Source organism: Acartia tonsa, chromosome 10 (genome assembly GCF_053477335.1).
Source record: "Acartia tonsa isolate MP-2025a chromosome 10, ASM5347733v1, whole genome shotgun sequence".
In the NCBI taxonomy this organism is placed as follows: Eukaryota; Metazoa; Arthropoda; class Copepoda; order Calanoida; family Acartiidae; genus Acartia; species Acartia tonsa.
Window position 1 is genome coordinate 25,441,600 of NC_137269.1, and position 15,536 is coordinate 25,457,135.

The following is a 15,536-nucleotide window of genomic DNA, read 5'->3' on the forward strand; positions in this document are numbered from 1 at the left end:
CAATTTTTTTTTTATTTTTGCGATTCGTGTACAAGCAATGTTTTTCTATAATTAAGGTCGTTTTTTACCACTTTCTCGTGATTTTTACCACCCGTTTTTACCACAATTATTGGTAAATTTTTACCATATTTACCCTATTTCTGGTAAAATTTTACCAGTTTAGGGCAAAAATATTACCAGGTGTTGAACAGTTTTACCACTTTTTTGGTAAAATTTACCGCAAATTTCTGGTAAATTTTACCAAAAAAGTGGTAAAAATTGGTCAAAATCTGGTATAAATTTGCGTCCTAAAATGGTAATATTTTACCGGAAATCTGGTAAAATTTTACCGATAATTGTGGTAAAAATCGATGGTAAAAAGCGTCTCGGAGTACCACTAAAAGTGTTTTTACCACGATTACGGTAAAATTTTACCACCTTTTAAATCGTATAGGCTGGTAAAATTTTACCGTAAAAGTGGTAAAAACTAGGTTTTTTTATGGTATTAATTCCGTCCTGGGAATATTTCAACCTCCTCATTGGGTAAATATTATCTACCTTTTAAACATATCCTCCCCTATTTATCTATATCCAATCTATCAAATCATTTAAATTCAATCACATCAACTATATATGTGCAGGGGGAGAGGAATAGAATATTTTGGTTAAGGAGAACCAATGCAAAATTAAATGAAAGCTTTTACCAATTATGTACTTCGACCAACATTTATCGTTATTATTTAGATTCATTTCATTTTCTACTAATTGACAATTAATCTTATGTTGATATGATAACAGCACTGAAGTTGAAAGTTTGAAGTCTATTCTATAACTAACAATAGATATATAATAGGTGGATATATTGACAGGCGAAAATTTGTCTTCAATGTAGGTTTATAGAATGGACCTCATTTTTGTTCAGTTCGTTCATCCATTTGAAGGTAGGGGATTCGGTATTGAGGGTGAATGGTTATTTTAGCCAGTTGCAAGTATTACTTTATTAGAGTACATGAAAAGCTGGTGCAACATCCAAGTATTAATATATTGATTAAACTGACTTACTAAAATTTTCTATACTTCTGTAAAAAAGTTTCATTACATATCTTTTTATTCCTGGCTCTCAAGCATTTATAAGATCAATAACCTTTTATTACACTTTATAGATCTGACTTAATATGAGGTGTGCAATAGTTTCAACAAATTTAAGGGTAACAATTGCAGAGTGTTTGTATTACAACAAGGACGACAACATCTATAAACATGGTTTAGAGAAAGATATATCTGAAATTCGAGGCCTCTACATTTAATGGCAATCCAGAAATTTTTATTTTCATCTTAAATAGAGTAGCACTATTACAGAGCCTGATGAGTAGATGCTCAATGGCTTAACACAGAAATACCGACGGACCAAGGGATTTTTAATGAGCAAAGCTACTTAGCAGATTTTTCACAAAAAGATATTCTGTTTAATTTAAATTGTAACCGGCTAATTTGTATTTCCACTTAACCCCTTACAGTCGGGCCCCTTGCCGCACCTTAATCAGTCGGGGGGGGGGGGGGGGGGGCGTTCAACGCCCCCCTATGTTATCTCAGTTCCTATTAGAGCTAGAGGGCTAAATTTTTTTGTGTAAGTCCCCTGTGTTATGATGAATATCCGATCTTAAGTAAGTCAAGGTCAATTTTCGCTTCCTTCACCCTTTTATTTAACAACCTTTGTTTTTAGGTCCTTTTTTTTTAAAAATATCAAACGGCTGTAATTTTTTTATTTTTGAAGCTAGAATAAAATTTTTTTTGCAGAAAATATTAATCTTTATGTAAATTTTATATTTCAAATATCAAAATATAAATTTCAGCGGCCGCAGCTGTACTTGGCAGCTGCCAGCCGCCGCAGTCGGCGGTCGGCGGGAAATTGGCGGCGGATCTTAATGAAATTTTAATACGTTATGTAGACATGTAAGAAAAGCTTAAGTTTAAAATTTGAAGTCTCTAAGTCAAAAATTGCGGCCACAGGAGCCATTTAAAGATTTCTGGAGACCTGGAGGATCAGGACCTGCAGGATAATATCTGGAACCTGAAATTGACTTGAACACCTGTATTAATATGAGGATGTACTACTAGAGGATATTTTAGTATTTTGGTAAGATAAAATGCTTTTTTTAAGTCAAAAAAATATTTTTGCTCTTTACCTGGATGACCCTGCCAGGTTTGCTGGCATCCTGTGCCCGCCAGGATGGAGATATTCAAAAAAATTCCAACTCTCAGTTATGTGTCATACCCAAACTTAAAAAGTCACGCAGTTTGGGCTCTTTATCTTTCACACACAGAAAATGAGATATAAAAAACCGGATGGGGGGCGTTCAACGCCCCCCCCCCCGACCGTTAAGGGTTAAGAATGGACAAACGGATGGACGTACGGACGGACAAACAGACTCTACTATAAGGATTATAACTATTTTAGAGGTAGGGTACGACAAACACCTCCTAAGAGAAAACCGTCCTTGAAAAAAATTATTAAAAAAAAAGATTAAGATTAAAGGTCGGAAAAGGGGTTGACGCCCCCCACACCTAAAATACCTCTAGATGTCTTTCGGGGCGTAGCCGATAGTAATAATATAATACATTTTTGATAATGTAATATTTTTTACGGAATTGATTGCACGTCTGCTTATGACTGCCCTTTGTATTATTTGTATAAATATTTGTACAGTTGTATACAATTCTTATGAATCATCTTGATTACCTTATATACGCATTGCAACTCTATAATTATAAGTACCCACAAAGCTGAATAAACCCATTCACTCATTCGTTGTTTTAAGTTTTAAGGGGTTCAATTTTACCATTAATATTTTAAATCTATTCAAGGGGTAATTTTGTTTATAATGCTTGGTTTTTAAAAGCGAAGCTTTTCTATCATTAGTATTTACGTCCGTATGTAAGATACAGTTAGCTTTTGACGTTAATTTAGGCATGTTAGAATTATCCTATGCATTTTAAACTTTGGATGATGAGTCCTGTAACAATTGTGTAAGATTTAGAAAACGTAGCAACTCTATAATATTTACCAGAATTTTTACAACATTTATAGTATAATACAATTATCATATTTATATGATTTTTGGAATAATGATTCCTAGGACAACAAGATACAATATTTCAAGCGAAGAATCTTTATAATCAGGTCCCAAAATGTAAGTATGTCCTTAGACAGAATCCTGTATTTACGTAATCTTGCAACACGTTTATATGCAATTTTGTTCATACTCTTCAAGTAATATTCTGCTTATTAAGTTTTGATACTCTTGTGTTTATGTCCGTATGATCTACCGTTTGATTTCATTCAGAGCTTTGTTTTTCTGGATGTTGTCATCCTTGTTATCTTATAATTGCAGCTTCTCTACTCTAATACCCACTACCCATGGACATTATTGTTCTTGTATGATAATATCAAATATAATCTATAGGTTATCGGAAAAAAGTAGAATAATTGGCCTGATTGTATTTTTTTCAGAAAAAAAACAACAATTATATTGAACACTGGTATTTTAACAAGGATAATTTTGTCCAGCGGTTATAAATCGTTAAAGAAGCCACACTGAAAAATGTTTTACTTATTTTAACAGTTGTCAACAGCTAAGAAAATTAAAGTATTTACAGCCACAAAAAGTTGGATTTAATTCTGTTTTGATATTCGTTCATAATTCTTATGATACATGTTTCTATCATTAATTTTAATTACTAGAAAAATAAATTTAAACTTTTAAATCTGAAATGAATGGTCAAATTCTGTAAGAAATGGGAATATTTAAAAACGAATCTATTTAGAATTATATTACAAATGCCAGGACGTGCATATGGGGTGGGTAGAAAGGTTGCAAACCCTCTAAGATTATTTTTTGATGAGGGGGTGGGGGGACAGAGAGTTTTATCAAGTGAAATTGTTTCGGATGTTGTTAAGGTAAATTCCCTTGGGAAGGGGGGGGGGGGTTCTGGATTCTTTACGTATTTATACCCTCCTGTAACCCCCTCATTTATTTCAAGGAAAGGGGTGTTAAGGGATTATTGGATACGTTTTTTTACCCTTCTAGCTATGTTCGAAAGCACGCCCTTGCATTTATATATTTGTAGAAATCTAATATTTGTATATGTTGATTTTTTCAGGGGAAAAGTATTAAATAAGTATCTATGATTATATTTTATAATTACTTCACATGTCAGTTTGTAACAAATTTTAAATAATTAAAATTCTAATATAAATAACTTACAAGGCTATAAATAATATTAATATAATTAATATAAAGAATAGTTGTCATGAGAACCTTTATACCCATAACATTATCTAAAAAGACAAGTGGCCTAGCTCCTAAATTCTAGGGACTTTGTATTTAAATCAAGGGTAAAAATAGCCTGAATTTAACTCATGACTTAAATCATAATTTAGAACAGCCTAATCCAAGCTTCTCTACAATAAAGACTCAATCAGTTTGTCTGTGTGTCTGTACCGAAGGATCTCGCTAACCGCTGAACCGATCGGGTTCTTCTTAACAAGGTATATTCCCGGAAAGGTTTTTTTTACGTTTCTTGATTTTAGAAAGAGAGTTCAACGCAATCATAAACGTCAAACGCAACATAGACATATTTTATATATAAAAAAAAAACATTAAAAGTGCCACTAGAGGCCTCTAGGGGCGTAGTCGCAAGTACTTATATATTGTACAATTTAAAGGTAATATGTCTTTCTTTTTATCCCTATCGTTTGTTAACAGTACCCGGTCACTCAAAAGTTGGGTTACGAAACAAATTTTTATGTCTTAAGAAAGAGAATAGGTTAAACCTAAAAAATTATAACATCAGTCTTATACGTAAGTATTACGTAGGATACAAATAAAGCTCCACCAGAGAGATGGAAAAATATAAGTATACGTGGTTGGGAGTTGCCCTTTTTAATAATAGTTTTAACAACGACGACAACATCCATAAAAGCGAAGCACTGATACGTTAGGACATAGGGACATTAACACTTATATAGTGTCAGAATATAAATGTATAAGAGTCGACGAAAAAAATTGTAAGTAAATTTGTTGAAAAACTGCTTGATACAGAATAATGTTTATGGACATACTTACATTTTTAGGACTTGATTATAGAGTTGCTTTGCTTATAACATTATACTTTGTTGTCCCAGGAATCAACATACCAAAAATCAGATCAATCGGATGATTAGATCACATAAAAATTTATTGTTTAAAATCAATAGGACAATTCTAACATGCCTAAATTAACGAAAAAAGCTATCCGTTTGTAACGGACTGACGGACGGACCGACCGACCCTAATTATAGAAAAGCTTCGCTTTTAAAAAGAAAAAGTGTATAAAACTGCCGGTAGGAGTGTACATTTCTAGGATTAATTTTTCTTGGAAATGTGGTGGAACCCTTCGTTAAAAAAGTTATAAACCTTACCAGTATCTTTAAAGTAGAATAATATCGGTTAAGCAGTTACATACAAACACATACATCCTGTTACTTTTTTTTATAAGTATAGAATATGTTATTTTGTATCAGCACTCCAAGCTCGGATATTCCTCAGTGATTAAAATGCAAATTATGGAATTTCTATCCCAGGAAAAATATTTCATATCTTCTTCAAAATATGTTTATACATATTATATAGTATGCAATTATTTCCACGCATGTTTCACATTATCAAATCAACTTGCAGTGGGCGGGGAAGGTTAGGAAAATAGCCTAAAACCATCCTGAAATGTTTATAAAAATACCCTAAAAAGTGCAACCAATCTGAGTCTGTAATCTAGATTCAGAAAAAAACATCATTACTTTATATTATTAGGATAAGATCGAATATCATAGCATCAGCTCAAACTGCCCTAAAACATTTGGGTACAGTTCAATGGCGTTCAAGCTTTTTTATGTGGGTAAAATAAAGAGTTTCTAAGTTTGAGGGGGTAAACACTCCCTTGGGCGCCTATGGTTAAAATAAAACAAGGATGACAACATCCATAAAAGCGAAGCACTGAAACGGTATGACAAACGGACAATAACACTTGTATAGTGTCTGAACTGAATAATCAGAATATTAAAGTATCGAAAGAGTCGAAGCAAAATTGTAAGTAAATTTGTTGCAAAACTGCTTAATACAGGATAAGGTTTATTGACATACGTACATTTTAAGGACTTTATTATAGAGTTGCTTCGCTTATACTATTGATCTTTGTTGTCCCAGGAATCAATATACCAAAAATCAGATCAAACGGATAATTAGATCACATAAAAATTTGTTGTTAAAAAAGTAGAAAAATCAACATGTTTAAATTGGACGTACGGACATTCTGGTAATGATTATAGAGTTGCTACGCTTTCTAAATCCTACGTAACTACTACAGGAATCATCATGCAAAGTTTGAAATCGATATGACAATTCTAACATGCCTAAATTAACGAATAAAAGCTATCTATCTCGGACGGACGGACGGACGTACGGACGGACCGACCCTAATTATAGAAAAGCTTCGCTTTTAAAAACGTATCTATTCTATTATACAGTAGCTGTATTTAAATAATTTACCAACATATTTACATAAAATTTAAAAGATTTCAAAGCAATATAATAGTTTTTGATATATTAAGTGTAGTCGCTCTATTCCTATCAATGTTGTTTGTCCGTGCGGTTTTGTTGAACTTCGCTTTTATGGGTGATGCCATCCTTGTTTGGCTAATAAGAAAGACTCTGCGGTTAAGACACATTGACGGAAGTTACAGCTCACCATGTATACATTACATTATAAGGACAGCTAGCTGAATTATGTATCCTAATAACAGATCTATAGTATAGATGTATATACTGACGACTACCTCCCTTCCTTTTTTAAAGACCCTTTTCGTCTGCTTCTAAATTATTTTCTGCTAGCTGTGTTGATATAAGCGACACTATTGGTTAATTTTCAATGGCCCAATAGAAAGGCTACACAAGGCAGTTGCGATTGGGAGATACAATTATTTAACAAATTAACCCTTTCTTCCTTTTTAACTCTAATATCCTAATTGAAAAAGTCTTTGTCAAACCTAGAAGAATATGTTGACATTTTTCGTTTTCCGTTGTATAGTCGAGGTACTTTAAATATTAAGTTGTTGAAATTAGTGGCTAGTAAAAATAATGGACATGGAATATACATGGATATTATGACAGGGAAAAAATTATCGTAAATTTAGGTTGCTAACAGGAAACTCATTTATTGGTAAAATCGTTCATCCAGTAGCAGGGATAGGGGGTAAAAGGGGTGGATATAGTTATTTTAGCCCGCTGTGAGTATCACTTTATTAGAACAAAATTAAATTTTAAGTAATGAACTGTACCATAGCCTATAAACGCATATAAAAATTTCTTTTAAATAACGTAATAGGCATAAATAAGATGCATATATTAAAGGAGGGAGAGGACAATGACTGATGAATTAATCTACAACTTAATCCCACAAAGTTAGAGTTTAACACATATTTTTGGAAGATTTAACTATTCTTCGTTGTCATAGCCCTGTGGCACAGATAAACCCCAACTAGAAATTGTTGCTAAAATTTACATTTACACGGGGCCTTACATATTAAAGTGTTCATACAATATGAACATTATTTTACTTAGAGAAAATTAGCACATTATATAAATCTAAATAAACCAATTACTTACTCTAATAGCGGAGCCTTTTAGATCCATAATCAAAACTTTAAGACATTCATACATGTAGAAAGAACAAAAAGTAAAATGGCGTGCACTGGATATTGCTAGGGGGTATAATAAAGTTAGACCTAATTATTTTTTTTTTTGGGGGGGGGTTAGGGGAGGTAAGGAGGATGAATTAACGGAATAACTATACTGTATAAAATCACACAACCTGCCTGAAACTTGGTGTACACAGGGTTTTGCAAAGGGGGTATGGACCAGGAGGGCGAAGAAACGGAAGGCAGGTCTTCCCAATTTCAATTCTAAGGAAGGAAAGAATTATAATTTGCAAAATAGCCAAAAAGCTAAATCATTTAAACTGTCCTTTACTATAGCAAACATTTTTTTACAACAATATCTTAAACATTTTGTAAAAAAAACTTTTTTGGGCAAAATTATGGGGGTGGGGGAGGAGCTTATGGGGCAAATTTTTAATAGCTGGGCATTCCTTGCAAAAAGGACAGAAATGGGTAAAATGAGGGGAGGGGGAGCGGGGGGGTCATACAACTATTGACCTTGAGGAGCAAACTTTATACGAAGAAAAAAAAATGCAAAAACCAGTCTAAAACCTGTTTTCTTTTGTTTATCAATTCAACTTTGTAAAACAATGACTCTTTTTTATTATGTTTTATTACAAATTACTACATTGTACACATCTAGGCATATTCTAGAAAAACAATATGGTTGGCTGTAGAACGGAAGAAGTCTAATGAATAAGGATATTAGAGGGACATGTAGGGAGAATAGGGCGGCTGTATGGGGTGGTAGCGACGTGGAAGGAGGGGGGGGGGGGGGGGGCTTAGTTTATATCCTAAGGCTCTAGGTCTTGGGATTATATATACATATAATCGTAAGTTAGATAGATGGATAGTTACGAGCTGAGAAAGAGTGAAAAAGGAAAAGAAGAGAGAGAGAGAGAGAGAGAAGGAGAAGGGAGAGGGTAAGAATATTATACGATAAGTCGCGCGTTAAGATACGACGCGTATTTTATTTACTCTCTTCCAGCATTCTTTCCCCCCTTCCTGTAAACCAGCAACCTGTATATACCTCTACTATCTATCTATCCATCCGTTGGTCTATCCATCTATCTGTAGTGAACCAAATGTATAAGTTTCCCTTTCCTCTATTATCCCTTTTTGGCACACATTTCCTCCTCGCCCCTTATTCAGCCTCCCCCTTCTTTTTAAATTCCCTTATTTTTGGTTGAATGTGCGCCGGTGGCGTTCAGAGCGCGCCCGCCGTATATACTACACACACACACACACACACACACAGCAGTGGTTCTTATGTGTATGCAGTAGTTTGCTTGGACCAAGTGATATAGGCGCACAGAGCTAAGGAGGAGACTGTTAGAGTGCGCACAAAAACACGAATCACGCAACTCCTCTTTCCCTTATTCCTCCTCCTATAACAGAAAAAAAGTTTTAGAAAATTCTTTTTTATATAAAAAGTGAATTTACACAAAAGATTGAATAAAAACATGTGATTTTTATATATGCTGGTGTGATGTTTTTCAAGTGAGGGTGATTTCAACTGTCGCAAGACTTTGCTAATAAACATATTATTTGTGTATATATAAATAAATATAAACAGCTAAAATGAAGTTAAGCGCACTTAACAATGTGCTTTTAGCAGTATTAAGCTTTCAAGGTATGAAATTATAATATTTTAATATAACTTTGTAATAAAACCATGTTAAAAATCTTTTATATGAAAAGGAAATAAAATCGTGAGTGTGTGAGTGTGTGTGGAAGTGCAAAGAAAGTAAAAGTTGATATCATATATACACAGGGCCTATATACTATATACATATGATACATAGACATATGCTAGGCTTCATAACCAAGGGGAGGTAGCAAACAATTTCTTTTAACATAAAAAAAACAAGGAAGAAAATAATTTTGAGAAATGCTTTGCAATTTTGAGAATAAAATTTAGCAAATTTGCCTTTTTATTTGTTAAATATCTTTGTGAAAAGTCCATTTTTTGTGTTTTCAGCGCAAAAAGCCACTTTTCAAGCCATAGAAAAAAAGACCTGTTAAAATTAAATAGTCTTCATTGCTTCTAATAACTTATTTTTGTTCTTAACATTTCCATTCTTCGCAAAAAATTGTATTTAGAATTTAAAAGTACTTTTTGTTAATTTTTTATTTCGTTAGCATAATGTTATTGTTATCTAACAGAAAATTATAGGCATAGTAGTTTGTTTCCTATCGAAAATCCCTTTTTTTCAAATATACGACACAATGTTACGATGCCTGTCTATGTCTTATATAAATCATATTATTATTAAAATATTCAAAATAAAACATAAAACACACCCTTGTATTATTTAAATAAGAACTAATTTTACATATTGTTTTCATATTAGATTATACATAAAACAAAGTATCATGATGTTTGTCTATTCGTCTGTAGCTTAAGATCTCGATTTTAAATTCCTCTACACTGATAAGGCACATTTCTAATCAAGTTTTTACTTCTAACTTTTCCCTTTTGGGGCAAAGGCCCTAGAAGAAAGAGCGAAGCCGCTATTCTAATTTTGTCTAAAGCATAAGATCTCTCAAAGAACAGGATAAGACATAAATTTTGTTCTACTTTTTATTCACCACTAACCCATAAGGGTCGAAACCATCAAAGGCTGGGGCGCAAGCATCCACTATTTTTTTCTCAATAATTAAAGCATATCATTATTACTTTTACAAATGTTTAAATTTAGGCCAATAAGAAAGGAAAAAAGTAAGATATATTAAAAAAAACTCTTTACTACTCTGCTTATAGACGTAAAAAGAATCAAATACACAGATATACCTATCAACATATGTCATATACATTTGTTTTCAAGATAGGTACACTTATTTAGATAAAGGTATACCTAAATCGTTGTCTTACCCTTCCTTTCATAATATCTAGTTAGGTAGAGTTGGTTTTTGTAAATATATCGTATTCTATGTAGAAGATGATGGGTTTTATTCTGTCGGTCAAGAATAATATGTTTTTCTTATTCTATTCTTTATACTCGGTCTTAATAAATCTCTTTCTAGGAAGCTTAACTTCTAATTCTTAACTTAGTTATAATATGAATTCTCTGTATTATCAAACTCTCATTTATTTGGCTTTTAAAAACTAATAAAATAATTTTAATGGTTCATAAATGAAATATTTGACATAATTGTAACTGTACAGATAATGCAATAATATAAAATTAAATGGAGCGAACATTATTTTTGGTTAAACCCTTTGACAAATACAATTAAGCTGTCGTATTTATTTGTGATATAAAACAGATGTTTCAAATTATTATAACGTTTATAAGATTTTTATTCCAGTACGGAACTACGTTTTAGTGTTTGCTTTTATTTTATAGATTGATTATTTTTGTTTGTGGCCGGGGGGGGGGGGGGGGGCGTAAGCCTTGCAAAACTTTAACACCTCTCCAGACAACGGGCAACACATTGATGTAACCCTCAATTAAAACCAACTATTATCATTTAAAAGTTTGAACTTTGTTAGGTTGTACCAAAATAAGATTATTACACTTAAAAACCAAGTTTTGAAGCTATTGAATGGCAAAACGAGTTTGGGGTCAATATGATATAGAGTCCAAAGCTCCATCCCTCCCTAGTTTTTATTATTGATTAAAATTTCACGGTGAAGCAGATTCAATAAAATTGCTAGACATAAAACTTGTGGCCAATAATTGATGAATATGTGTAGTGTTTTTTTATTATCTCTAAAAGTTTCACCTGATCTCTTCCATGCACCGTGGCTTTTATTGCGAAGGAGAAGTTTTTTTGAAACATTTTTTAATGTAATCAAAACCAAAGAATAAAAATAGTTTTTAGTGTATCTTCTAATCAATGGAAAAGTGTTTTTTTATATTAAAACTATGGGATTCGAACACAGTAATAGTGTCTGACTGATTATGACGTAACAAAAAAAATTAGCCAATGAGAGGCCACTATACATTTTACCATTGGTCAATAACGGCCTCTCATTGGCTAATTTTTTTTGTTACGTCATAATCAGTCAGACACTATTACTGTGTTCATGGGATTCTATACCTAGGGGTTTTTTAATATTAAAAATATGCTTCCCTACAAATCTAAACTGAATTGGGCCAGTCATTTACAAGATATTTAAATTTTAACAATATTTTACATAAAAGCAAAATTATCTTTAAAAATGTATTAAATGAATCATTTTCAAAAATATTTGAAATAGGAAAAATGTGATTTTTATCGAAGTGAGTTCATTTGTCTTTCACGGATGAAAGATCAAATTATAATTTGGAAAGCAAAAAGGTGTCATAGGTTCATCAAATGATCAATATTTTCATTTCTTGTTAACGGGATATGCTTTTTATAATCATTAGAAGTTTTAGAAAGTCCTTATGATGAAACTATATGGATGTTTTGTAAAGTAATTTGTATCGTATCCAAAATCAAAAAGGCAAAACTTGATGTACATAAAAATGGGTTAAAACTTGTTTATTAGCATCTAGCAGTTCTGTATGGGAATAGGGATGGGGCATGAAAATAGCCTAAAACTATTCCTCTAACGGATATCATGTTAACTTTATATATGAGTATATTGGGCATGTCTTTTTTTGTTGATAAATAGCTTAAAAATATCCACAAGACAAATACATAGCTTCACTGACAAAAGTAATCTTTCAGTAATAATATACCGTAGATAAGAAAACTTATTTTTTAAAAAATATGTATCTCAACATTATCATACATTAGGAGTTGTTTATGCTTGAAAAAATTCAAAATATGTAAAATATAGTTTATGTAAAAATAGAAATTAGAAATGGTTAATGTATCTATATTTATGTATATAGCAGAGAGGTAGGGGACATTGGACTGTTAAGTACACTTGTGCCCAAAGTTTTTATAACCACGTTATCTTATACGTTGGCTTTAAAACTTTGGGTGCTTTTATTAAATTTTGATTGGACAGTACCAAACGTTTATTGGTAAATATTTTTAATTTTAATCTACAAACATTATTCGGAATGTATTTAAATTTATCGTCCATTGTGTTATCCCTTAAAGTCCCTGATATATAGTAGTGGGGAGAGAACCATAGAAATTATATATTCCATTGATTTATCTATCTGTTGAGGCTTCATGCATCAACTAAACAGACCTTAGTTTTAAAGTGAAGCTTTTATGAAGTTAGATTTTGTATAACACGTCGTAGCATCTATAAGAATATATATAAACTTATCTAAAAGTCATTTATGGTGTTTTTGTGAGTTTTTTTTTGTTTATCTAATAAAAAAGTATTTTTATCTAATTTAGATTTTAATGTTTAATTTCTTCAATTCTGTTTTCATTTTTGAAGTCTTTACATAGGTATTGAGCTTTTCTTTTCGAATAACGTCATCCTTGTAATAGTATGTTTTGTTATTATGCTTGTGATTATTATTTACTACTTACTTTTCTTTATGTTATAAAACTTCTATCGTGAATTTACATTATTAAAATTTATAATAATAATTTTAAACTTATAAATAACGTGCATAATATTATTTCAAGTGTTTATTTTTGCCTTTTATATGATTTGCAATTTTTAGGCAGTGGTTCAAGTATGCTTAGGCTTGGCTACTTTTTACTCCAGCAAAACAAACATGCTTTAATTAAATTCTTGGCAGAAATAAAACATTTTAATTTTTATTTTATCCCGGTTTAATTAGGTTATTTTAGGGAAAGTCTAAGTTGTTCATGGTGATGATTTTATGTGGCTAGAATTATTCAATTCTTGAGGGTGTATGGTTTTAATTTTTACATTTTATCACATATTTCAAAACATTTTATTTTATATCCTACATCTTTTCTTTGAAGTACGTTCTTTCGCTTTTATTTTTATCTGAAATTTAAAAGTAATCTTGTAAAAACCATACATTAGCAGAAAAGACTAATTCTCTCAAGTTGAATAGTACATTAGTACATAAGCTTTGTACATTTTTTAGCTATGAAAGGTTTCATGTGAAAGCTATCTGACTTTTAGACAAATTGTTGATAATTTTTTACATGCAATCCAATCATTTATATTATTAAATTTATATTGAAATTTATTTTTGATATAATCTTTAGTACAATTTTATAGTCTGATAAGATGTACTAAATATATCTTGTTGCTTAGTTTTTTTTTACAGTTTTAAGTTCCAAGGTTGTAGGATATATTTGCCAAAAGTGCTTGATTTTACACAAAATAAAAGTTGCGCAATTTTTTTTACTCTACTGTCGTTTTTTGCTTTAAAAAGTTACGGGATAGGTCAGTGTAATATAAATTATTTCTCCTCCCTTCTTAAATGTAATACTCCAACAATATGTTAATAAATATCTTGAAGACATATTATGTTTGGATGGATTGTTAATTTACTTTTCATTAACCTCTCCCTGTAGGCTTATGTTAACCATATGCATAACATGTTAAACTTAGTTAATTGGGAAGGTTCTTTTAAGTAAAAAAGTTACTCTATATATCTTAAATTAATCTTGTTTGTTTTTTTGTTTGTATATTCAAGTATGTAGCACAATACTAAGTTTCATGATTTTAAATACTTTAAAAACTAAAATTACTTGGCTGGTATAGGAAACCGATGTCCTTGTTCTCTTTATAAAAAAACAGTATAATATAATATAATTGTCAGATTGCGAAATTTGTTGTTCTGTTATAAAAATAGCAAATCAACGGAGCTAAAAATATTATTTAATCTTAACAGAACACTCTTACAATTGATTTCAAATGGAATTTAACAAAACAATTTTAATCCTATTTTTCATTTTTATGGAAGGATTTTTATCTTGAGAAATATTTTGTTGTCTCAAAATTTTATTGAACAAAATATATTTTTTTATTTCATGTTTATATTGATTAAGCCTGTTTCTTAAAGATAAATGTCATTATTACTAATTTTAAGAATCAACTTTTTTGTCTGTTCTTTACATTTGCCGAACAGTAGTTTCTAAGATGAAAAAAACTATGATATTGATGCAATTATAACCTTAAAATTTCAACAATTAATAAGTGGTAATGTTCTTTTTTAAAAAAAACTGTTGTTAACAAAAATTGTTTTTTTAACATCTGTTGCCATTTTCAATACAGAATCAAAGAGAAAATGCACAAACCAACACTTAAAAAATATTTTTTTTTGCGAAATTTTGCTTTAAAAGCTAAATCTTAATTGTCCAAAAATTATTTTGAGAAAAACCCACGTTAAATCTTTTGGAAACTTGTTTATATTTTTTTCAAATAAGGATAAAATATAAAAAAAAGTATGAATTAAACAAAACAAAAAATAATCTAAACGTCTCAGCAAATTAAGGTTAACTTTTCTTTAAAGAAAATTAATGTCTGAAAATAAAAAATTCTTCATGAATACCAAAATATTTAGCTATATATGTACATACAAAATATAAATTTAGAATTAGATTGGACCTAATTTTTAAAGTGAGTTTCTATAAATGAGAAAAAGGAATAGTATTTCATCCTTTTTGATGCATATAGGATAATAAAAAAATGAAGTGTTAATTCCTTCATAGGATCATTTTGACTTTTATTTTGTTTTCTGTGGACAATATCCATGTAAACATTTATACACTGTGTAGATACTGGAATAGTTATTTCTCGCATCGTATTATAATCAGCTTTCTGCGGATATAGAATGTTCAATTATAAGATTAAAACCAGTTTTTTTAGCCCCGAGGTGCCTGGTTTTAATCTTATGATTGTACATTTTTATATTCGTAGAAAGCTGGATATGATACGATGCTAGACATAGTTTTTTCGTACGGATGAGAAACGGTTCCT

At 30.9% G+C, this 15,536-nt stretch overlaps 1 protein-coding gene across 1 annotated transcript in view; it reads left to right on the forward strand.

Annotated features, from left to right (window-relative positions):
- The first annotated feature begins 9,007 nt into the window (after positions 1-9,007).
- The window catches only part of LOC145329699 (uncharacterized), a 94,179-nt gene continuing 87,650 nt past the window's right edge, over positions 9,008-15,536 (forward strand). The window contains exon 1 of the mRNA XM_080174061.1: positions 9,008-9,362. Within this exon, the coding sequence (XP_080030187.1) occupies positions 9,311-9,362 (52 nt within the window). The 5' untranslated portion in view covers positions 9,008-9,310. The remainder of the gene's footprint in view (positions 9,363-15,536) is intronic.